The following is a 23,480-nucleotide window of genomic DNA, read 5'->3' on the forward strand; positions in this document are numbered from 1 at the left end:
GCCCAAGCACTTGGGCCATCCTCCACTGCCTTCCCTGGCCACAGCAGAGAGCTGGCCTGGAAGAGGGGCAACCGGGACAGAATCCGGTGCCCTGACCGGGACTAGAACCCGGTGTGCCGGTGCCACTAGGTGGAGGATTAGCCTATTGAGCTGCGGCGCCGGCCAAGTTTACCTTTCTAACGCAGTTTTTACCAGCCCAACTTCTTTTGCAAGTTGCAAAAATTTTTTTTGATGTAATATTGCAAAATACATATTTGGTCTTTGTTTCTGGTTCCTGGCATGCAGTTCTAAAATCCTAGAAATCACCAAAGGAATAAATATCTTTTTGTATGCTAATAAGTTGATTAACTCATTAGCTATGAGTCACAAGCCGGGGTAGCTTAGGGTTGGGGGCTGGTCACCAGAAAGACAGGATAATAAGGTTGGGACTTTGAGTCCCACCTCGAAACCTCTAGAAAGGGGAGAGGTACTGAAGGTTAAATTGATCACCAATGGCCAGTGATTTATTTAATCCTGCCTGTGTAATGAGGCCTCCATAAAAACCTATCAGGACAGGGTTGAGAGAGTCTGGAGGGTTGAACATGGGGAGCTGACTGGAGGTTGGATACTGGAGAAGACATGGGAGCTCCACAACCTTTTCCTGCATGCATTGGCATATGTGTCCTTTGAAATACCCTTTATAAGAAACTGGTAAATGTAAGTAAAGTGTTTCCCTGAGTTCTGGGAGCCACTCTAGCAAATTAATCAAATGCAAGGAGGGAGGGAGCTGTGGGAACCCTGATTTATAGCAGTTAGCACAGGTAAAATCCATGGACTTGCAATTGGCAAGTGAAGGATAGTCTGTGGGATCTGATGCCCTTTGCTGGTAGTGTCAGAACTGGGCTAAATTAGAAGACACTCAGCTAAATTCCACTGGAGAATCTGCAGAATTGCTTGCTTGCTTGATGTTTAGGGGAAATTGCCCATGCATGTGGTGTTACAGATGTGTTGTGAGAGGATAGCAGAGAGTTTGTTGTTCCTGTGTTCTCAGATTAGATGATAGCATGGGGCTTTTTCAACAGTGTACTGCATGTAACAAAAACAAACTTCAGGGTGTGTGTGTGTGTGTTTTTTTTTTTTTTTTTTTTTAAAGATTTATTTGAAAAGCAGAGTTAAGAAAGGTGGAGAGAAAGAGACACCAACTTTCTGTTAGCTGATTCACTCCTCAAATGGCGGCAGCAGCCAGGGCTGGGCCAATCTGAAGCCAGGACCCCAGAACTCTATCCAGGTCTCCTGCGTGGGTGGCAGGAGCCCAAGCACTCAGGCCATCCTCCACTGCTTCCTCAGGCTCATTAACAGGAAGCTGGATTGGAAGCAGAGCAGCTGGGACTCAAACCTGCTCTCCTATGGAATGCTGGCACTGCAGCTCCATTGTGGTAGATTCTTAGTGTTGAATTTTTACTAATAGGATTTTTCCTACTTGAGTTTTCAAAGCTCAGTATAGGATAACATGGGCTTCAGATTTTGTTGGCTGATCAATTATTTAGTAATTGTTTTAACAGCAGTTTTAATAGCCACTTCTTGATTAGAAAAAAAATAATAGCTTCATTTTGGCTTTCTTAAACATTTTTCATTGATAGTTTTTATTCTGATAGGACTTTAATATTTCAGGAGTTTTGCATGAGCCTTCACATTAAAGTGTTTTAGAATTATTTCCTTAGAAGGCATTTCTGTATAATAGACTTAATGTCTGGTTTTGTTCAGTTTTTCTTCAGGGCAGTCTCCCAGACACAGAAATAGTCTGGGCTTGGTGGACCCAGAAGTGTCACTTCCTTTCCTCTGGCCTTGGCTCTCTGTACCTGCCTTTCATTTTGATGTTCTGGTGATGCCCGCCCTGCTCAGTGGTTTGCGTTCAGGAAGCTAGGCAGGAATCACTTTTGTTTCTGCTTTGTGAACTTCCTTCCCCACTTCCTATTTTTACTGTAGTTGCACAGGAAATGAGGCGGTTCCTGACTGGCTACTGCTAAGCACTGATTGTAGGTGGTAGAGGACAAGGCCTTAGGCCCTTAAAGCATTGTCTACCCTGTCTTCACAGCTTTCTTCAGGAGGAGTTATCGGAGGAAACATGATTTTGTGCTTGGATTAGATGATGTCATGTCCTCCTTAGCCTTCTAAGGTAGAGGGATTGCTGCTGGACTGAAAGAACTTTTGTGAAGTAGATGAGGGCTGTTTTCCAGTGGTGGCAATAGGGGTAGGATATTGTGGCCCAGATGTTGTCTGGTGTGAACAGAAGCAAATAGTAGACTGAAGGGATGGAACTTGTTGCAGATAAGGCTGGGAAGGTGGATTTTGGTTACCATTTGGGGGAGGGTGGCTGATTTACAGATTGGGATTGGACTTGAAGGGCTCAGCCTGTTCTGAGATCTTTAAGGAGGATCTCGTTCTCTGTGGCTCTCTCCTTCCTCTGAACTCCATATATTTGTTTTCTGAACTGCTTATTTAGCATTTGCCCATCTCTTTACCAGCCATACCTCTTACTATCTTATGGACTTGTTATAGCTTAATTTACCAGGAAAGTTTGTAATGTCTCCTCAGAAGTAACTCTTCGGCAAATGCACCAATCCAAAGCCAGGAGCCAGGAGCTTCCTTCCAGTCTCCCATGTGGGTGCGGGGGCCTGAGCTTCTGGGCTATCTTTCTCTGCATTCCCAGGCCACAGCAGAGAGCCAGATCAGAAGTGGAACATCTGGGGCTCGAACCGGTGTCCATATGCGATGCCAGCACTGCAGGTGGTGGCTCCACCCACTATGCCACAGCACTGGCCCCAGTAAATTAGATTTTACTATTCTCCATCCACCATGGCTCAGGTGTATCTTCTGTGTGCATTCACTGAATGAGTAGGGGCCTAAGTGTCTCCAAGGCTGGCTTTTGGGACTCTTAGAAGACACTTCTGTTAGGTTCTGTACCTTGAAATTGCTTGTTCTGGAAGGCTGGTTCTTTGGAAGTTGAACAGTACTGGTACAAAGGAGAGAATGAGAGGCATTTAAGGTGTATACGGTAACAACAGCTAAGATTTATGGAGCAGGGGCTGTGCTGTGGCGTAGAAGCTTAAGCATCCCATATGGGCTCCGGTTTGAGTCCTGGCTGCTTCACTTCCAACCCAGCTCCCTGCTAATGCACCTGGAAAAGCAACAGGTGATGGCCCAAGTCCTTGGGTCCCCGCACCCATGTTGGAGACCCAGAAGAAGGCCTGGATCCTGGCTTTGGCCTGGCCCATCCCTGCCTGCTTGTGGCCATTTGGGGAGTAAACCAGCAGATGGAGGATCTCTCTCTCTCTCTCTCCTTCTCTCTCTGTATCTCTGCCTTTCAAGTAAATAAATAAATCTTAAAAAAAAAAAAAAAAGCCGGCGCCGCTGCTCACTAGGCTAATCCTCCGCCTAGCGGCGCTGGCACACCGGGTTCTAGTCCCTGTTGGGGCGCCGGATTCTGTCCCGGTTGCCCCTCTTCCAGGCCAGCTCTCTGCTGTGGCCAGGGAGTGCAGTGGAGGATGGCCCAGGTGCTTGGGCCCTGCACCCCATGGGAAACCAGGAAAAGCACCTGGCTCCTGGCTCCTGCCACCGGATCAGCGCGGTGCGCCGGCCGCAGTGCGCCGGCCGCGGCGGCCACTGGAGGGTGAACCACAGTGGTGAACCAACGGCAAAGGAAGACCTTTCTCTCTGTCTCTCTCTCTCACTGTCCACTCTGCCTGTCAAAAAAAAAAAGATTTATGGAGCTGTTACCTCAGACCAGGCACTTTGGTCAACAAGAATTGGCAGAATTGAAATCACAGGGTAGCAAAATGAGGGAACAGGTTAGGAATGATTTGAGATAACATGTTTTAGACTCAGGGTTAGTAATGCCTGTAACCAAAAAGACAGTAAGTACAGCAGGAGTAGCAGGGAGTGGAAGGATGACCATGTAAAATGTGAAGGGCCTGAGGCGGCGATGTCTCATGGGTCCAGTTCTAGAAGGGCACTCTTTGCTGGGAAATTCAATTGGCAGTCAGCAGTGATAGATACGGAGTATAGTCTCCTAAGGAGAGCTCACTTTTCTCTCATTGCTCCTGTCAGTTCCAAGAAGCCTGCAGCTTTGACTGTCTTGGAAGAGCGTCTCATTAGCATGAGCTGAACGTCATGGTCTCGGTGTTTCACAGAGGCGGCAGTGCTCTGCTAGAGCAGCTTTTGGTGGCAGACCACCAGGCCAGGGACCCAGCTCTGCTGGTGATGACTGCCTTAGTCAGGTGGTAAGAATTTGGAGAACTCACTTATGCTCTTTCAGATGTTTCACTTTGCTGACAGGGTCTTTGTGAGAAGTTACACAGCACACGTAAAGTACATACCACAGGCTCGGCACTTAGTTCAGATAATCGCAGTTGTCTTCATTATAGAGTCTAGTGAGGATTAAGTAAGATGGTCTTTCTAAAGCTCCAAGTGTGTTGCTTGATGTGTTGTAGATATTTAATGGCCCATTTTGTTGAAGAATGTTTTTGTGAAAATGGCCTGTAATCAGTAGCTTTTTTTTTTTTTTTTTTTTGATAGGCGGAGTTAGAGAGAGAGAGAGAGAAAGGTCTTCCTTCTGTTGGTTCACCCCCCAAATGGCCGCTACAGTCAGCTGCTGCGTTGATCTGAAGCCAGGAGCCAGGTGCCTTCTCCTGGTCTCCCATGCGGGTGCAGGGCCCAAGCACTTGGGCCATCCTCCACTGCCCTCCCGGGCCACAGCAGAGAGCTGGCCTGGAAGAGGGGCAACCGGGACAGAACCGGCGCCCCAACCGGGACTAGAACCCGGAGTACTGGCGCCACAGGAAGAGGATTAGCCTAGTGAGCCGTGGTGCGGGCATAGTAGCTTTTTTTTAAAAGTAGAATCTTACTTCTAGCACCGAACTACTGTTCCTGTGGATTATAAGGTTTTTGTACAGAAATAACCATTAAATACATACCAAGGATAAACTAGTCATTCAATGGATATTTGTTGAATATTTATAACGTACTTAGTATTCATGAGTATTTTGAATGAGTTCAGTGATCCTGGGAGTTAGAGGTAGCAGGAAAAGATGGAGGAAACTGGTAGTTGTAATACAGTGAGTTATTGTATGGCAAAGTGAATGCTAAAATGGGGCTAAAAACATAGTGTTAGGGTAGCACAAGGAGGGCTTCTAGTTCAGTCTTTATAGAAGTAGTTTCCGGGGCTGGTGTTGTGGCGCAGCAAATTAAACTGTGGCCTGTAGTGGTGGCATCCCATATGGTCGCTGGTTTGAGTCCTGGCCGCTCCGCTTCCGATTCAGCTCCCTGCTGGTCTGCCTGGGAAAGCAGCCAAGGATGGCCCAAGTCCCTGGGCCCCTGTACCCATGTGGAAACACAGAAGAAGCTTTGAACTCCTGGCTTCGGCCTGACCTACCTCCGGTCATTGAGGCCATTTGAGGAGTAAACTGCCGCATGGAAGATTGATGTGTGTCTGTCTCTCTCTCTTTAACTCTGCCTTTCAAATAAATAAATAAATAGAAGTAGCTTCCTAGAGGAAGTGACTTCTCAGACATGTAGGAATGGGAATAAGCACAGGGAGCTTTCCAGACAGAGTGGAGCACATAGACAGGTGGTGAGAGGGAAGATGACACATGCAAGAAGTGGATGGTGCTGGGGAAAGGTAAGGGAGGTTAAGAAATCGGGGAGAGTAATGGAGAGCAGTTGCGAATTTTAAGCAGGAGAGTGACATGATTGTTCTAGAGCAGTCACACAGCAGCCAGAGGGATAGTCCAGGCATTTGCTAGATCTAAATAATTCAGATAAGCAGTAAAGACAGCTTGAGTGTTGGTATGCCAGTGATGATAGAAGGGAAAGGATTTGAGGGATACCAGCAAGGCAGGAAGGATAAAAGACGACATAGAGTGTGAAGGAGAGAAGGAGTAGAGGATAGCTCCCCAGGTGTCTGCCTTGTTTAAGTCGGCACCTGGTGATTCCATTTGCCAAGGCAAGTAAGGAGCACTGAAAGACTTGAGGGGCTTGGTTTGGGGCTTTGATTTAGGGGTCCAGAAAAATAGTCTGGTACCAGGAGACAGATGTGGGCTAGAATTTGGAGCACAGGAGGAATACATGTGCTGCCGAGTCCTCCCAGGGATGGCATGCTGACAGCATAGAGCTCTGAGCAACCCCAGCAGTTGAGGTCTGTCAGAGGAGTGGCTCAGAGGGGCAGGCAGAGAGGCAGGAGGAGAGCTAGAAGAACAAGCGTGTTTTCACATTAGTGTGTACAGAGCTGCTTCACATTTTAATGTGGCAGCAGATAAGGAGAATAAAAAAACGAGTTCTTTGGAGGGACAGAATAAAGGATGGAGTCTTTCTGGCATTTCTCTTGCCTAGATGGATATTTTAAATTTATGAATGTTGAGAATAAAATTCTTCAAAGCATTTTTCTGCAGTGCATTTCTAAATATGGTTTGTGTCAGTCTGAACCAGTTGAAAACATGGAAGTGGTTGGGCTTTGAACTTTATAGACAATTACTTCACTAATCTGCCTAAAGAATTTCCTGTAGTGTCTCCACATTATCAAGGGTAGATACTCGGAATTACATTGTCGTGGGGTTGAGAGGAGAGAACATTTTCTGTGTTTTTTTTTTTTCCCTCTGAGGAGGGAATTGTTTGTGAAGTGGTTTTATTGAAATATAATTCACATTCCATACAGTTCACCCTCTGAAAGTGTGTGTGTGTGTATATATATATATATATATATATATAAAATTTAGTGATTTTTAGTATATTCATAGAATTATGTAGCCATGACCACAGTCAATTTTGGAATGTTTACTCTAAAAAGAAATTCTATACCAATCAGCAGTTCCCCATCTGCCACCCTGTTCCCGCTCCCACACACACATTTAGACAACCATTGAAATACCTATGTTTTAGTGGAGTTATCTTATTTAAGTATTTCTTTTTTTAAAAGATTTTACTTATTTAATTGAGAGGTAGAGTTACAGACTGAGAGGGAGAGATGTAGAGAAAGGTCCTCCCTCTGCTGGTTCATCCCCCAAATGGCTACAACGGCTGGAGCAGCGGGGACTTGAACCGGCGTGCATATGGGATGCCAGTGTTCTAGGCTGGGGCTTTAACCCACTGTGCCGGCCCCAGATAAACATTTTTAATTCTATTTTTCTGCAAGCTTCAGGTCTGGCCAAAGCTAGGAGGCTGGAATTCAATCAAGGTTACCCACATGAGTGGCAAGGACCCAACTCCTTGAGACATCACCTCTTACCTCCCAGGGTATGCATTAGCAGGAAGAGGGAATCAGGAGGTGGAGTTGAGACTCAAGCCCAGGCACTCTGATGTGGAATGTTGGGTTCCCAAGCAGTGTCTTAACCACTAGGCTAAAGCCTCCCATTCCTGCTATCCCCCAGTAACTCTCTGAAGTATGTTTGTATCTTAAGACCACCAATATTGCAACCATTGCCAGGTTTCTATAGACCAGTCACTTTTCAGGTGTAAAGGTTGCTTAACACAGGAACACATTTCTTGGATTTGAAGAGAATACCATTGAAAACAAATCAGTGACTAATCCATGTCAGATTTCCAGAGTCTGACAGCGCAGCTGTTGATTCTGGGGACCCAACAGTGAACAAGCCAGTGCTGTTCTTAGGAACTTATGTGCCAACTAGTAAAGTATACATTCACAAATAAAGTGGTAGGCTGATTGGAAGTTGTCATTAAGATAGCCCTGTAGGAATGAGGTGACCTTTGTTTACACAGGTTGACTAGGCAAAGTTTCTTGGAGGGTGAGACACCTGTTTTGAGAGCTGAAGGATGACAGGGAGGAGTGCTATGAGTAGGAGGGAGGCAAGAGCATGGGTGCAGAGCTTGGTGTGCTGAAAGAACTGGAAGATGAGCACTATGGGTGGAGTTGAGTGAGGCTGGAGAGATTGTCAGGGCTGTTCAGGCCATGGGGAGAAATTTACATCTCTGCTTATAAATTCTTCATAAACTACATACAGAAAAGGAAAAAAGGTTGATAGAAAACAAGACAAATGAAATGAGGACATGGTAAAAATTGCTCTGAGAAGTCTATGAAGATCATAATTCACTTTGGCCAAATGGTCAGTAGTTGTTAGAACAGTTCATGACCAATAAGTTTGAAAAGACCTACAGAAAATACTTGAAATTTAGATTTTCTCCTTCATTTCCCATAAATCAGTAGTTAGATATGGAGACTTGATTAGATTTTGCTTTAGTATTTTAGACAAAAATATTCCATGAGCGGGACTGTATACTTTGTGCTTCATCAGTATAATAGGAGTATAATGGGACCAGTGCTGGGGTGCAGGAGGTTATGCCACTGTCTGCAGTACCGGCATCCCATAATGGGTGCTGGTTCAAGTTCTGGCTGCTCTACTTCTGATCCAGTTCCCTGCTAATATGCCTGGGAAAGCAGTCCTTGGGCCCCTGCACCCACATGGGAGACCCAGAGGAAGCTCCTGACTTCGGCTTGGCCCAGCCCCAAACTTTGCAGTCATTTGGGGAGTAAACCAGCAGATGGAAGGTCTCTGTCTGTCTCTCTTCTATTTCTGTAACTCTGCCTTTCAAGTAAAGAAATCTTTTTTGTTTGTTTGTTTTTAAAATATAAGTATATACTGATATGTCTGGCTCTTCAGGTATTACTTGATTCCTTCATCATAAATTTTCTCATCAAATTTTCACCTACTCATTTTGACAATGATTGATAATTGACTGGATCCACTGTTTCATTAGGGTAGGAAAACATTGGTTTTCCTAGCATTTCTTCTATATTTATTAGCTAGTTATCTTTTTAAAAATTATATTTATTTATTTGAAAGGCAAGTTTATAAGGATAGAAGAGAGACAGATTTTCCATCCGTTGGTTCATTCCCTAAATGGCTGCAACAGCCAGGGCTACGCCAGGTCTCCAACTTCGGTGCAGGGGCCATCTTCCACTGCCTTCCCAGGCTATCAGCAGGGAGCTGGATCAGAAGTAGAGCAGCCCAGGGGACCGGTGCCATGGCGCAGTAGGTTAACCCGCCATGTGTGGTGCTAGCATCCCATATGGGTGCCGATTCTAGTCCTGGCTGCTCCACTTCCAGTCCAGCTCTCTGCTATGTCCTGGGATAGCAGTAGAAGATGGCCCAAGTCCTTGGGTCCCTGCACCCATGTGGGAGACCAGGAAGAAGTGCCTGGCTTCTGGCTTCGGATCGGCGCAGCCATTTAGGAAGTGAACCAATGGAAGGAAGACCTTTCTCTCTATCTCTCCGTCTTGCTGTCTGTAACTCTGCCTCTCAAATAAATAAATAAAATCTTTAAAAAAAAAAAGTGGAGCAGCCGGGACTTGAACTGAGGCTCACATGAGATGCCGGCACTGCATGCCATATGCAGTGGCTTAACTCACTGTACCACAGTGCGAGTCCTGCTAGTTTTCTTTAATAAAGAACTTTCCCAAGTGATATATTCTAAAAATAGTATACACTGGAAAGACAGGATAATTGACTGATTTGTTTCCTCTCATTAATTTTTAGAATAGTAACTCAGTACCTTAACACTGTCAGAGCTAGATAACTAATGAATTTCTTAATGTCTCATGACCTCATTATTTTATGTTTAATATTTTGTTTATTTTTATTTATTTGAAAGGCAGAGTGGCAGAGAAGACAGAGGAATCTTCCATTCAGTGGTTCATTCCACAAATGCCTGCAATACTGGTGCTGGGCTAGGCCAAAGCCAAGAGCCCAGAACCCAAGTACTTGAACCATCACATGCTGCTGCTTAGCAGGAAGCTAGGTTGTAGGTAGAGTAGCTGGGACTTGAACCAGGCACTCTGATATGGGACGTGGGCATCCCATGAAGTGATTTTTAACTGCTGTGCCACATGCCTATCTCAAGAATTCCTTCTTGGTTTCTATTTTCTTTATCATTTGTTTGCTTTTGTATTAAGGATACACTTTTTTTTTTTTTTTTAATTTTTTTGACAGGCAGAGTGGACAGTGAGAGAGAGAGAGACAGAGAGAAAGGTCTTCTTTTGCCGTTGGTTCACACTCCAATGGCCGCCATGGCCGGTGCACCGTGCTGATCCGATGGCAGGAGCCAGGAGCCAGGTACTTCTCCTGGTCTCCCAAGCACCTGGGCCATCCTCCACTGCACTCCCTGGCCACAGCAGAGAGCTGGCCTGGAAGAGGGGCAACCGGGACAGAATCCGGCGCCCCGACCGGGACTAGAACCTGGTGTGCCGGCGCTGTAAGGCGGAGGATTAGCCTAGTGAGCTGCGGCACCGGCCACACTGTTTTAATCTCTCTTATAGTATCAGCCAAAATTTCTAATCATAAAATGTGTTTCTTCTGAGGGCTGATCTACTTTTCACCCTTGTTTTGTCCTCTTGGTTTTCATTCATTGTCTGGTGATCCTTATCAATGAAGAATGGGTTATGTGTGTAGATAATTGGCAGGAGGTTCCTGTTTTCCGAACAGTCTGATCTTAACGAGAGTTGGTGGATTCAGTGATCAAGAGTGGGAAGTTCAGATTAGATCAGGCTGATTAGCCCATTTCCTACTCTTGATTTCTGTACCTGTTGACTTGAAGTTGGGCATTTGGATAAATGCCTAGCTCCTCTAGGAAGAAGGAGTCTGCTGTGCTGCCCTCTTTCCTTTCTTTTCGATCTAGGAAGTAGCCAGCTCTGCTGTGGTCTGTCCTGTAATAGTTTCCTCCACTTTCTTTCCATCTTCTAAACTTTCTCGTTGCTGTTAGCTGTGACTCCCTTGTGAATATCTTTACTGTTATGTCTTTAGGATTTGAAAAGTATGGAGATATAATTGCTTCCACCTATTTATTTAGCCTGTTGTGTTGAGATGAAACTCCTTGAGGCATACCATTGCTACACTTGATCTCAGCCAAAAGGCCAGAAGCAGCGCATACCATTGCTGACAAGACTGCTTGCCGATCTGTTTTCTTAGTTGTCTTGATGAATGCAATGGATTTAAAATTGTTCTCTGGGCTGGGTATTGTGGCACAGTGGGTTGGGCTGCCACTTAGGCTGCCCGTATCCCATATCAGAGTGCCTGTTGGAGTTCTGGCTCCTCTGCTTCTGATCCTGCTTCCTGCAAGTGCATCCTAGGAGGCGGCAGATGATGGCTCAAGTGCTTGGACTGTGCCATCCATGTAGCAGACTCAAATGAAGTTCTGGGCTCCTGATTTCAGCATGGCCTGTTGTGGGCATTTTGGAAGTGGACCAGCAGTTGAAAGATCAGTCAGTCAGTCAATCTCTCTCTTTCTCTCTGCCTTTTAAATAAACATTTAAAAATACTTCCCTGGATTCACAAATTATAGCTTGCACTCTTTAATCAAATGAGAAATTTTAGTTAACTTGGGGATTAACTTTTTCTTTTATTTAGTATGTTTGAGTAGAAGTTAGACCTCACTCATTGAAGCATTTGATCCTAGGTGTCCTGCCCTAGGAGAGGTGGCTTTCTGTTTCTTTCAGGGATTGCGGAACTTTACCTTTATTGCTTGTTAGTACCTTTATTCCAAACAAGCAGAGGTAATAAAGCCTGGAGTCTCTTGGGTTTTGTTGACATCATGATGATAACATGGAATGTGTAGTGCTTAATATGTGCCAGACGTTATTTTAAGTGCTTTATATGTGAACTCATTTAACTCAGTAACAGTAGTTACTGTTGTTATTCCTATTTTACAGATGATGAAACTGAGGCAGAGGGAGGTTAAGAACTTGCTCAAGGACACGTAGCTGGTAAGTGGCAGGGCCAGGATCTCACCACTCATCCAGCAAGATCCCAGGGCTACTGTTCCTTACTTTGGTATTCAGTCTCTGTAAAGAGAAGTGCCTCAGGATATTTTCTCAGGATGACTTACCAATTTTCCTATTATCAGTTTCTTGTTTTCTTATCAGTTAAGTAGAAGAAAACCTTCCTGTACTTTATTTTCATCTAATTTCAAGCATATTTTTAATTATTTGCAATAAAAGTTGCTGATGATTTTATAGAAATAAATAAATGTTTTAAATGATGTGATCAGATCTGAGTTAAGTGTTAACCTGTTGAGAACTTTTGTGGCCAATGCTGCGCCTGCAGTGCCGTCACCCTGGGTTCTAGTCCCGGTCGGGGCGCCGGATTCTGTCCCGGTGGCCCCTCTTCCAGGCCAGCTCTCTGCTGTGGCCCAGGAGTACAGTGGAGGATGGCCCAAGTGCTTGGGCCCTACATCCCATGGGAGACCAGGAAGAAGCTCCTGGCTTCGGATTGGCGCAGCGCGCCAGCTGCAACACACCAGCCATAGCGGCCACTTGGGGAGTGAACCAACGGCAAAAGGAAGACCTTTCTCTCTGTCTCTCTCTCACTGTCTAACTCTTCCTGTCAAAAAACAAACAAACAAACAAACAAAACCAAAAAAACAACTTTTGCAAACTATTATGGTGTTTGAAAAGAAGTAACTTAACCTATTAAAATGTCTTTTTCTGCTGTGTGTTTGAGAATTCTAAGTAGCATTAAGACTTATGAATACTTTACTTAAATCTTACAAGTTCTTGGCTGCACTAACTACTGAGGTTTCTCACAATGAGTATTTATTTCCATGCAACCATGAATAGTGGATTCATAAATGATGAATGTTTTTCCAGTGAAAATTCTTTTTAAGAAAATATGGGAAAGAAATGCCCTTAAATGGATTTAACATATTTTAGCCCTTCAGACAGATAAATGTGGGGGAAAAGCATTTGAAAAATATTCAGAAAGCATTGGTAAGAATATTATTTTAAAAATAAATAAAAGGGATTATCTAGGTGCATGTGTGTATTTTAAATTTTTATTTATTTATTTTATTTATTTTTTTTGACAGAGTGGACAGTGAGAGAGACAGAGAGACAGAGAGAAAGGTCTTCCTTTTGCCGTTGGTTCACCCTCCAATGGCTGGCGCGGCCGGCGCACTGTGACCGGCGCACCGCGCTGATCCGATGGCAGGAACCAGGTACTTATCCTGGTCTCCCTAAATGTTTTATTTATTTATTTTTTTATCTTTTATTTAATGAATATAAATTTCCAAAGTACGACTCATGGATTACAATGGCTTCCCCCCCCCCCATAAATGTTTTATTTTTAAGAACTGTTCAATTATATACATTAGAGCAAATAATATGATGGCCTCTGTGTACTCATGACTTGACTTCCAGCGGTGTTTTATGAGATGTCTGCTCACTGCTGTGAAGTGTTCCTTGGAAAGGCTTTACCACCTCTCCACATATTGTGTCTTGGCAAAAATCCCACTGTGAAATGATAAACTTGTGTGTTTCAGTCCATATTTCTTTCTTTTTCTTTTCTTTTTTTTTTTTTTTTTAGAGATTAATTTATTTATTTGAAAGGCAGAGTTACAGAGAGGCAGAGAGAGAGAGATCTTCCATCTGCTAGTTCACTCCCCAAATGGCCGCAACAGTCAGAGCTGGGCTGATCTGAATCCAGGAGCCAGCAGCTTTTTGCAGGTCTCCATGCAAGTGCAATGGCCCAAGCATTTGGGCCATCTTCTACTGTTTTCCCAGGCCATAGCAGAGAGCTGGATTGGAAGTGGGGCAGCTGGGTCTCAAACCGGCACCCATGTGGGATGCTGGCACTGCAGGCAGTGGCTTTACCTGCTATACCACAGCACCTGGCACCGGCCCCTCCATGTTTTTTTACAGCAAAGATCGGTACAAATATACTAGATCTGTTAAGTAAAAACAAGTTTTCATTTTTTTTAATATTTATTTATTTATTTGGGAGGCAGAATTACAGAAAGAGAGAGATCTTTAATCTCCTGGTTCACTCCTCAAATGGCCACAAAAGCTAGGATTGGATCAGGCCAAAACTAAGAACCAGGAACTCCAGCCTGGTCTCCCAGGTGGGTGCAGTGGCCCACGTACTTGGACCATCTTCTGCTGCCTTTCCAGGCACATTAGCAGAAAGCTGGATCAGAAGCGGAGTAGCCAGGACTTACACCAGCCCTCCAGTATGGGATGCTCGTGCCCCAAGCTGTGGCTTAACACATTGTACCACAGTGGTGGCCCCCAGAGAAGAAATTTAAGTCATTGTTGGCTGCTTCTGAACTGGTTGTTTCTTTTTACCCTAGTTTTAATAAGATTAATGTTAACAAGGCATCCTGTGAAAAAGTTGCTGAGTTTCCGTTCTTACTAACATGCTTAATGAGTGTGTAAGCACTCCCTTGTATACTATTATGACCTACAGACAGATTGACTATCATATAGGTTCAGACTGCTGAACCAAAGTACCATAGATTGTGTGACTTAGAAACAACAGAAGTTTATTTCTCAAAGTTCTCAAGAGTACAGTTGTTTTTGAGGTTCTGGTAAGGCCTTCTTCCAGGTTGCAGATTGGCGACTGCTCACATAGCAGAAAGAGAGTGAGCTAGCTTCCTGGTCTCTTCTTACACAGGCACTAATCCCATTTATGAGGACTACATCCTTATGACCTTACTACCTTCCAAAGGCCTCAGCTCCAAGTTGCAGCACATTGGAAATTAGATTTCACCATATGAGTTTTGTTGGTAAACATTCAGTCCACAACACAGATGCGCCCTTGGTCTTGGAAGTTCAGTTCTGCTTGTGGTCGTATGAGGTACAAAGGGTTCCATGTGTATTTCTCTGTGGTTCCACTAAGTGCTGTAGCATTAACCTTGGCCTTAACCTTGCTTGCTTACTTGCCAGACCAACATTAGGTGCCGGAAGTGAGACTCCATTTTCAAGAAGTTATCTGTTGCTTCCATCTCTAGGTAGCCTTCTTCAGGAGAAAAGGGAAACGTGGGGCGTGTGGAGGGCAATTGGTTCTTCACCTAGGGCTCCAGTTCCATAACTGAATGGGAATTTTGGTGTTTTGGACGTACATTTGACTAAGGAATGTTCTATCAACTTCTCAAAGGAATGAGTGAGCTGTCCTTCTTGGCCACCTTCTTTGCATTCCCCCTTTGTCTGTATATATGGACACCAAAGAGTCATGTCCTGGAGCAGCCTTTGGAGAGCTACTGCAAGAATGCCGCGCTACAGGCAGCTTCCCCTGTGTGCAGGCAGAATTGCTTTGCCATCTGTGCAGAACTGTGTGTCACATGGCTGAGTGTACAGCTGTGACCCACTGTGATGCTTGCACAATTTGTTCCATATGTTCCTTTGAATTTCCCAACCTTTCTTGTAGTTAAGTTGGCATCATGTGACTAATTCTGGCCACAGGGAAGTGATGTGTGTCATTTTAGTGGGTCATTGAGTAGGTATATTTTTTATTTTTTCTGTGCTGGGGTAAGTGGAAGGTAAAAGTTCAGTGATGTCCCTGCACATTTAAGAAGGGCCACCAGGGCCAGCATTGTGGTACAGTGGGTTGGGCCACCACCTGTGACACCAGCATCCCATGTGAGCACTGGGTTGAGTCTTGGCTGTTCCTCTGCTGATCCAGCTCCCTGCTAATGTGCCAGTGAAAGCAGCAGAAGTTGGTCCAAGTGCCTAGGCCTCTGCCACCCACGTGGGAGACCCAAATGGAGTTCCAGGCTCCTGGCTTTAGCCCGGCCCAGCTGTGGCCATTGCAGCCATTTTGGGAGTGAACCAGTGGATAAAAAATCTCTTTGTTTTCTTTCTCTCCTCCCCTCCCCACTTCTCCCTCTTTGTCACTCTGCCTTTCAAATAAGTCTTTTAAAAAGAGGGGGAGAGTGGGACACCAGACCCACATTGAAATTCACATGAGCAAGAAAGAAAGAAATTAGGTTAAGCCACTCACTTCAGGATTTGTTCCTGCAGCTTAGCCTGATCTGTCAGTCTGGGTAGTTCAGAACAGAACATTTATATTTTTGGGATTCTGAGAATCATAGTACTCAAGTTTGATCCTGAGAATATGAGTTTAGAGCCAGATGTTCAGTAGTATTCTGGGATATTTTTCTCCTTCATCTATAAATTGAAGGATTGAAATTAAATGATCTTTAAGGACTTTTTTGAACATTTATATTCCAGATTCTGTATAGCAGCATTTGAATATAGATTTCTTTTTAAAAATGTTTTGAAGATTTATGTATTTATTTGAAAGGCAGAGTTAGAGAGAGAGTCCATCTACTGGTTTACCCAAATGGCTGCCATGGCTGGGGCTGGGCCAGTTTGAAGCCAAGAACCAGTAGCTTCTTTCTCTCTCTTTCTCTCTTTTTTTTTTTTTTTTTTTTTTGACAGGCAGAGTGGACAGTGAGAGAGAGAGACAGAGAGAAAGGTCTTCCTTTGCCGTTGGTTCACCCTCCAATGGCCGCCGCGGCCGGTGCACCGCGCTGATCCGATGGCAGGAGCCAGGTACTTATCCTGGTTTACCATGGGATGCAGGGCCCAAGCACTTGGGCCATCCTCCACTGCACTCCCTGGCCACAGCAGAGAGCTGGCCTGGAAGAGGGGCAACCGGGACAGAATCCGGTGCCCTGACTGGGACTAGAACCCGGTGTGCCGGCGCCGCAAGGCGGAGGATTAGCCTAGTGAGCCGCGGCACTGGCCTAAGAACCAGTAGCTTCATCTGGATCTCCCATGTGGCAGGGGTCCAAGGACCATCCTCTGCTGCTTTCCCAGGCACATTAGCAGAGAGCTGGATTGAAAGCAGAGTAGCAGGGACTTTCTAGAAAGGCTTAATACTACACTGAATAAGGAGTTTGATAAGTAAAATGCAAAAAGACCCTAGGTTAGTGGAAATATAGACAAAGGCTATTGACAATAATTGAATGGGAAATTGACCATTTCATGCATATACAGGAAATTTTAAAGTAATCACAGATCATTAAAACTATAGTAGCATAATATTCTTTTTTTTTAAGTTTTTTTTTTTTTATTATTATTTGACAGAGTTAGTGAGACAGAGAGAGACAGAGAGGAAGGTCTTCCTTCTGTTGGTTCACTCCCCAAATGGCTGCTACGGCCAGCACTGTGCCAATCCAAAGCCAGGAGCCAGGTGCTTCCTCCTGGTCTTCTATGCAGGTGCAGGGGCCCAAGCACTTGGGCCATCCCCCACTGCCTTCCTGGGCCACAGCAGAGAGCTGGACTGGAAGAGGAGCAACTGGGATTAGAACCGGTGCCCATATGGGATGCCGGCGCTGCACGCAGAGGATTAACCAAGTGAGCCACGGTGCTGGCCCCTAAAAAAAATTTATTTTTTATTTATTTGAAAGGCTGAGTTACAAAGAGGAGAAGAGACCTTCCATCTGCTGGTTCACTTCCCAGATGGCTGCAATGGCCAGGGCTGAGCCAGGCCAAAGCCAGGACGCCAGAGCTTCTTCCAGGTCTCCCACGTGGGTGCAGGGGCCCAAGCACTTGATCCATCTTCTGCTGGTTTCCCAGGCACATTAACAAGGAGCTGGATTGGAAGTGCAACAGCCAGTTCTTGAAACTGGTGCCCATGTGGGCTGCTGGTTTTGCAGGTGGAGGCTTAACCTGTTATGCCACAATGCTGGGCCTCAAAACTATAGTAGTATAACATTGTTAATTATTGGTTTGACAAAGATATAAAGCAAAATTTGTGAACTGTATTTGCAGCAATATTGATACACACAGTTTTCTTTTTTAATTTTAGCTCTCATTTATAAGAGTTCTATGCAGTATTTGTTTTTCTATGGCTTATTTCACTCAACATGATGGCTTCCAGTTGTATCCATTTTGCTGCAAATAGAATTTGGGGTTTTTAAATAGCTGAATAATATTCCATTGTGTATATATACCACATTTTCTTTTTCTTTAGCTTTTTTTTTTTAATTTATTTGATAGGTAGAGTTATAGACAGTGAGAGAGAGAGACAGTAAGAAAGATCTTCCTTCCGTTGGTTCACCCCCCAAATGACCGCTGTGGCTGGCGCTGCGCTGACCCGAAGCCAGGAGCCAGGTGCTTCTTCCTGGTCTCCCATGCCGGTGCAGGGGCCCAAGCACTTGGGCCATCCTCCACTGCCTTCCTGGGCCACAGCAGAGAGCTAGACTGAAAGAGGAGCAACCGGGACTAGAAGCCAGCGCCCATATGGGATGCCAGTGCTGCAGGCAGAGGATTAACCAAGTGAACCATGGCGCCGGCCTCTTCTTTAGCTTTTTTAAAATTTTATTTAAGTTATACAGTTTCATATGCTTTATATATAGAGCTTTAGGAACAAAGTGGGGCTTCCCCTCCCTCCTGCCCATGTTCCAACCCTCCCCCCTGCCCTTGGATTCCATTCTTAATTTTTACAATGATCTATTATCAGTTTCCTGGTAATCTTATAGTTAGCCCTGCTCTAAATAGAGGAGTTCAACAAATAGTATGAAGAGAAAGAAAACAAAATAAAGCAAAACCAAATAAAAGATTATTCCTGAATGGAAGAGACAAGGGCTATAAGTAATCATCCATTCTCCAAATGTCTGTTTTGCTTGAATACATTGCTTTCCAGGTATTCTGTTAGTTGTATCAGATCAGGGAAAACATATATTTGTCTTTTGGGGACTGGCTTATTTCACAAAAGTATAATGGTTTCCAGTTGTGACCATCTTTTTGCAAAAAGCAAGTTTTCAGCTAAGTAGTACTCTATAGTGTATATATACCATAATTTCTTTATCTAGTCACTAGTTGATGGACATCTGGGTTGATTCCGTATCTTAGCTATTGTGAATTGTGTTGCAGTGAACATGAGGGTACAGATTTCTCTTTCATGTATTGATCTCTTTTGATTTGGGTAAATTCCCAAGAGTGGAATGGCTGGGTCATATGGTAGGTCTATATTCAGGTTTCTGAGGTAACTCCATAGTGTATTCCACAGTGGTTGCACCAGTTTACATTCCCAGCAGCAGTGGATCAGAGTACCTTTTGCCCCACATCCTCACTAGCATTTGTTGTTTGCTGATTTCTGTATACTAGCCATTCTAATTGGGGAGAGGTGAAACCTCATTGTATACCACATTTTCTTTATCCATTTATCTGACGACAGATACCTTGATTGATTACAAATTTTGGCTATTGTGAACAGTGCTGCTTTAAACATAGTGGTGCAGGTATCTCTTTGATATAATGTATTTATGTCTTTCGGTATATACTCAGCAGTGGGATTGCTGGATCATATGGCATGTATGTTTCTAGTTTTTAAAGAAATCTTCACACTCTTTTCCACAACAGCTGCACTAATTCACATTCCCACCAACAGTGTATAAGTGTTCCCCTTTCTCCACATCCTCACCAGCATTTGTTACTCTCCGTGTTTTGTCCATTCTGACTGGGATGAGGTAGTACCTCATAGTGGTTTTGATTTGCATTTCCTTGATGGCTAGTGACGGGTGAGCATTTTTTCATATATTTGTTGGCCATTTGTACTTCTTTTGAGAACTGTCTTTTGAAGTCCTTTGTCCATTTCTTAACTGGATTGGTTGTTTTTTAAGTTACTGATATATTTAGGATGTTAATCTTTAGTCAGGTAGCTTACAAATATATATATATATATATATATTTTTTTTTTTTTTTGGACAGGCAGAGTGGACAGTGAGAGAGAGAGACAGAGAGAAAGGTCTTCCTTTGCCACTGGTTCACTCTCCAATGACCGCCGCGGCCGACGCACCGCGGCCGGCGCACCATGCTGATCCAAAGGCAGGAGCCAGGTGCGTCTCCTGGTCTCCCATGGGGTACAGGGCCCAAGCACTTGGGCCATCCTCCACTGCACTCCCTGGCCACAGCAGAGAGCTGGCCTGGAAGAGGGGCAACCGGGACAGAATCCGGCGCCCCGACCGGGACTAGAACCCGGTGTGCCGGTGCCGCAAGGTGGAGGATTAGCCTAGTGAGCCGCAGCACTGGCCAAGCTTACAAATATTTTTTCCTGTTCTGTTGGATGTCTCTCACTCTTGATCATTTCCTTTGCTGTGCAAATCTTCTGAATTTGCTGTAGTCCTATTTGTTTAGCTTTGCTTTTGTTGCCTGTGCTTTGAGATTCTTGTCCCAAGAAGTCGTCCCCTATGCCAGTGTCTGCAGGTTTCCCCTGTTTTTTTCCAGTAACCTAGTAGTCTCAGGTCTTTTTTTTTTTTTTTTTTTAAATTTCGGTCTTTGATCCATCTTGTTGATTTTTGCATTTGATGAGAGGTATGGATCCAATTTCATTCATATATATATATATCATTCATACACACATATATATATATATTTCATTCATATATATATATATATACACATATCCAGTTTTGCCAGTGCCATTTGTTGAAGAGATTATCCTTACTCTGCTGTATAGTCTGAGCACTTTTGTCAGAAATCAGTTGACTCTATGTATGTGCATTAATTTCTGGGCTCTTTATTCTGTTCCATTGATCTGTGTGTTGGTTCTTATGCCAGTACCAAGCTGTTTTAATTTCTGTAGATTTGTAGTAGTAAGCTTTGACATCAGGTATTGTGATACCTCTAGCTTGATTTTTTCTTGATCAGAATCACTTTGGCTATTGGAGATCTTTTGTGATTCTATTTGAATTTTAGGATTTGCTTTTCTAATCTGTAAAGAATGTCATTGATATTTTGATAAAGATTGCATTGAATCTGTAGATTGCTTTAGGTGTAGACATTTTAATGATTTTGATTTTTGTAATCCATGCTTTTCTTATCTTTTTATTGACTTTTTCATCTTTTTTAAAGTTTATTTTTATTTATGTATTTGAGAGGAAGAGAGACAGAGAATTCCTATCTGCTGATTCATTCCTAAAGCCTGCAATAGCCAGGGCTGGGCAGAGCCAGGCCTGGGCTGGAGCCAAGAATCAGGAACACAACCCAAGTCTCCCATGTGGGTAGCAGGAATTTAATTACTTGGAGCGACTACAGCTGTATTCTAGGGTTTGTGCTGGAGGGAAGCTGGAGTCAGGAGCTGGAGCTGGTGTTCAAACTCAGTCATTCCTCTATGGGATGTAGTCTTGACTGCTAGGCCAAAGGCCTGCTCCTATTCATCTTTTATTTTTGAATAAATATGTATTTTGGATACTAGATACTTAACACATCAAATATGATTTTGAAATATTTTTGTCCATAATGTGGTTTGTCTCTACCTTCTTTTATGCACAAGATTTTTACTTTTTATAAAGTTCATTTTTTTCTGTTTTGCTTGTGCCTTAGGTGTCATGTCTAAGAAATCTTTGTCTTATCTGAGGTCACAAAGATTTACATCTGTGTTTTTAGTCTGAGAGTTTTATAGTTTTATATTTAGGTCTTATAATTTTGAGTCAATTTTTTAATAGGAAGTAAGGTAGGTATCCAAAATCATTGTTTTACATGTGGCTGTTTGGTTGTCTGAGCACTGTTTGTTTAGGTTGATACCTGGATGAGGATGAGAAGAATCCTGCCTGTAGAGCACTAGCCAGCTAGCTGCTTCTCTCCAGGCTGTGTTTCTGTGCTGTGCTGGTGTTCTGAACACACTGTTGTCCTGCTTTAGGCCTTTGCCGGGGTGGTTCTTTCACTTGCTGAGCCCTACATATCCCTTTTGCATTTGTCAGGATCTGTTCTACAGTCGAGGCAGTTCTTGCAGTGAATAGGCTGCAGGTAGCCATGGTCATGGTCTTTTCTTTGTCATCATGGAAGTGTGAGCTCTTTGAGGAGGAGCCAGCGAATGCCACACACTGAATTAGGCCTTGTTCCATGTATTGCTTGTTAGCCTCAGCTTTGGGGTGCTTAGTATAGAATCAAACTTCATTTGTTGCATGATTTTTGTATTAAGACTTGAGGACTTTTCTACAAGTCATTTCCTGGTTCAGCTTTCTTTGTTGTATCTGCTCCTGTAAGATTGTCATGTGATTTCTTACTTCTTTCATTTGTAACCCACCTATGTGGATGATAGCATAACAGGAGCTAATGTTCTGGAATTGCTCATTGTCCTATAGCTTTCCTAACTTTATCCTATTTTTTCTCCTTACAGGAAATGACTTAGAGGCCTTACAAATACATTTGTGCATTCTTGCTTCAGACTTTACGATTGAGGGCCAACCCAGTCTGGAAGCACCTCTTGTTCATGTTGCAAGGAAACCACTACCTCAGCAAACAAAAGGAAAGGAGTAGAAGACTTAAAATAACAAATGACATTTTTACAAAAAAACAAACTTGTTTTCAGAAAACATTAGAGGAAATTTGGACATTTTTGGCGTCGGGGAGAACCTTTGTAAGTAAATGGATTTGACGAGCAGGCTCTGTCAAGGTTCTTCAGAGACGTGATCTTCCTTCTTCAGGACTTTGTGTGACGTAATTCTGTACTGCTTTTAAAATTGCTGTTGATCAGCTTGTGGGTTTTGGGTTCTAACTTTTTTGATATATTGAAGATACATTATATTACATTTTTAAAAGTTAAGTTATTTTTCTGCCATTGTAAATAGAATTATCAAAATATTGTTGCATAGCAATTATAGGTAAACATTTTTCTCCGCAAGCATATCTTTTTATTGAGAGTGGAATGCTAAGCAGTTCTTATACAGCATTTGGGACACACTTTTATTTTTTGTCAGTGGTTCTGCATACACTGCAAGTAATAATTATATAAAACCTGCTGCCCTTCTTACATCTACATTGGGTCATATGGTCATCTGCCTCTTAGAAATGTCTTTTTTAAAACTTACATTTGCAGAGGTTCACTATTTTTATACCTAGCTACAGTTTTGGGGGAAAAAAAGGAAAAATATCCACACCCTGACCTGCTTGTAGTCACTAGGACAGTTCCCCTCCCGCATGTATTGCTGCAGTGCCCAGGACAGTAAAATGGACTACAAACGGCGCTTCTTGCTTGGCGGGTCCAAGCAGAAGGTGCAGCAGCACCAGCAGTACCCGATGCCCGAGCTGGGCCGAGCACTGAGTGCTCCCCTGGCATCTACGGCCACCACTGCCCCCTTGGGCAGCCTGACTCCTGCAGGCAGCTGCCACCATGCTGTGCCCCACTCCACTCCCATTGCTGACATCCAGCAAGGCATCTCCAAGTACCTGGATGCCCTCAACGTCTTCTGCCGTGCCAGTACCTTCCTCACAGATCTCTTCAGCACTGTGTTCAGGAACTCTCACTATGCCAAGGCGGCCATGCAGCTCAAAGATGTGCAGGAGCACGTCACAGAAGCAGCCAGTCGGCTGACCTCAGCCATCAAGCCTGAGATTGCCAAGATGCTCATGGAACTTAGTGCTGGGGCTGCAAACTTCACAGATCAGAAGGAATTCAGTCTCCAGGACATTGAGGTAGTGTATCTTTTGTGTCATACCTAGGTGAAAAGTACATTCCAGAGGAAAGTGAGGGCATTGTCTGAGTTTCTTTCAAATCTCTCTAATGGTGGTCTTTGTCCTCTTTTGTTGATACTCTCTCTCTGTCAAAAATTTGTGTTTGCCAGCTTCTAAATTGCTTTTATTTCAAATTAAGTAGGTTAAAATTATTAAACAAACCAGCCTGTATGTTATGTCTGTGTCCTTTAAATTTTTAGACCAGAAACTACTTTCCATATAGCATACTGGTTTTTTTTTAGAAGCCAGAAGCTTCATTTGG

General features: G+C 43.8%; 1 protein-coding gene across 13 annotated transcripts in view; it reads left to right on the top strand.

The window, feature by feature from the left end:
- The window catches only part of GARRE1 (granule associated Rac and RHOG effector 1), a 98,994-nt gene that overhangs the window by 14,457 nt on the left and 61,057 nt on the right, over positions 1-23,480 (top strand). For 5 of the 13 annotated variants that reach the window (XM_051846733.3, XM_051846738.3, XM_051846734.3 and 2 more), the window contains 2 exons: positions 11,693-11,746; positions 21,885-23,179. In XM_051846733.3, the coding sequence (XP_051702693.1) occupies positions 22,685-23,179 (495 nt within the window). In that variant the 5' untranslated portion in view covers positions 11,693-11,746; positions 21,885-22,684. Of the gene's footprint in view, positions 1-7,158; positions 7,267-11,692; positions 11,747-19,474; positions 19,603-21,884; positions 23,180-23,480 lie in introns of those variants that run through there. The other 8 variants (XM_051846736.3, XM_051846735.3, XM_051846737.3 and 5 more) reach the window with 6 other exon arrangements.

This window comes from Oryctolagus cuniculus, chromosome 18 (assembly GCF_051225735.1).
Source record: "Oryctolagus cuniculus isolate XC-2025 breed Fujian yellow rabbit chromosome 18, ASM5122573v1, whole genome shotgun sequence".
In the NCBI taxonomy this organism is placed as follows: domain Eukaryota; kingdom Metazoa; phylum Chordata; class Mammalia; order Lagomorpha; family Leporidae; genus Oryctolagus; species Oryctolagus cuniculus.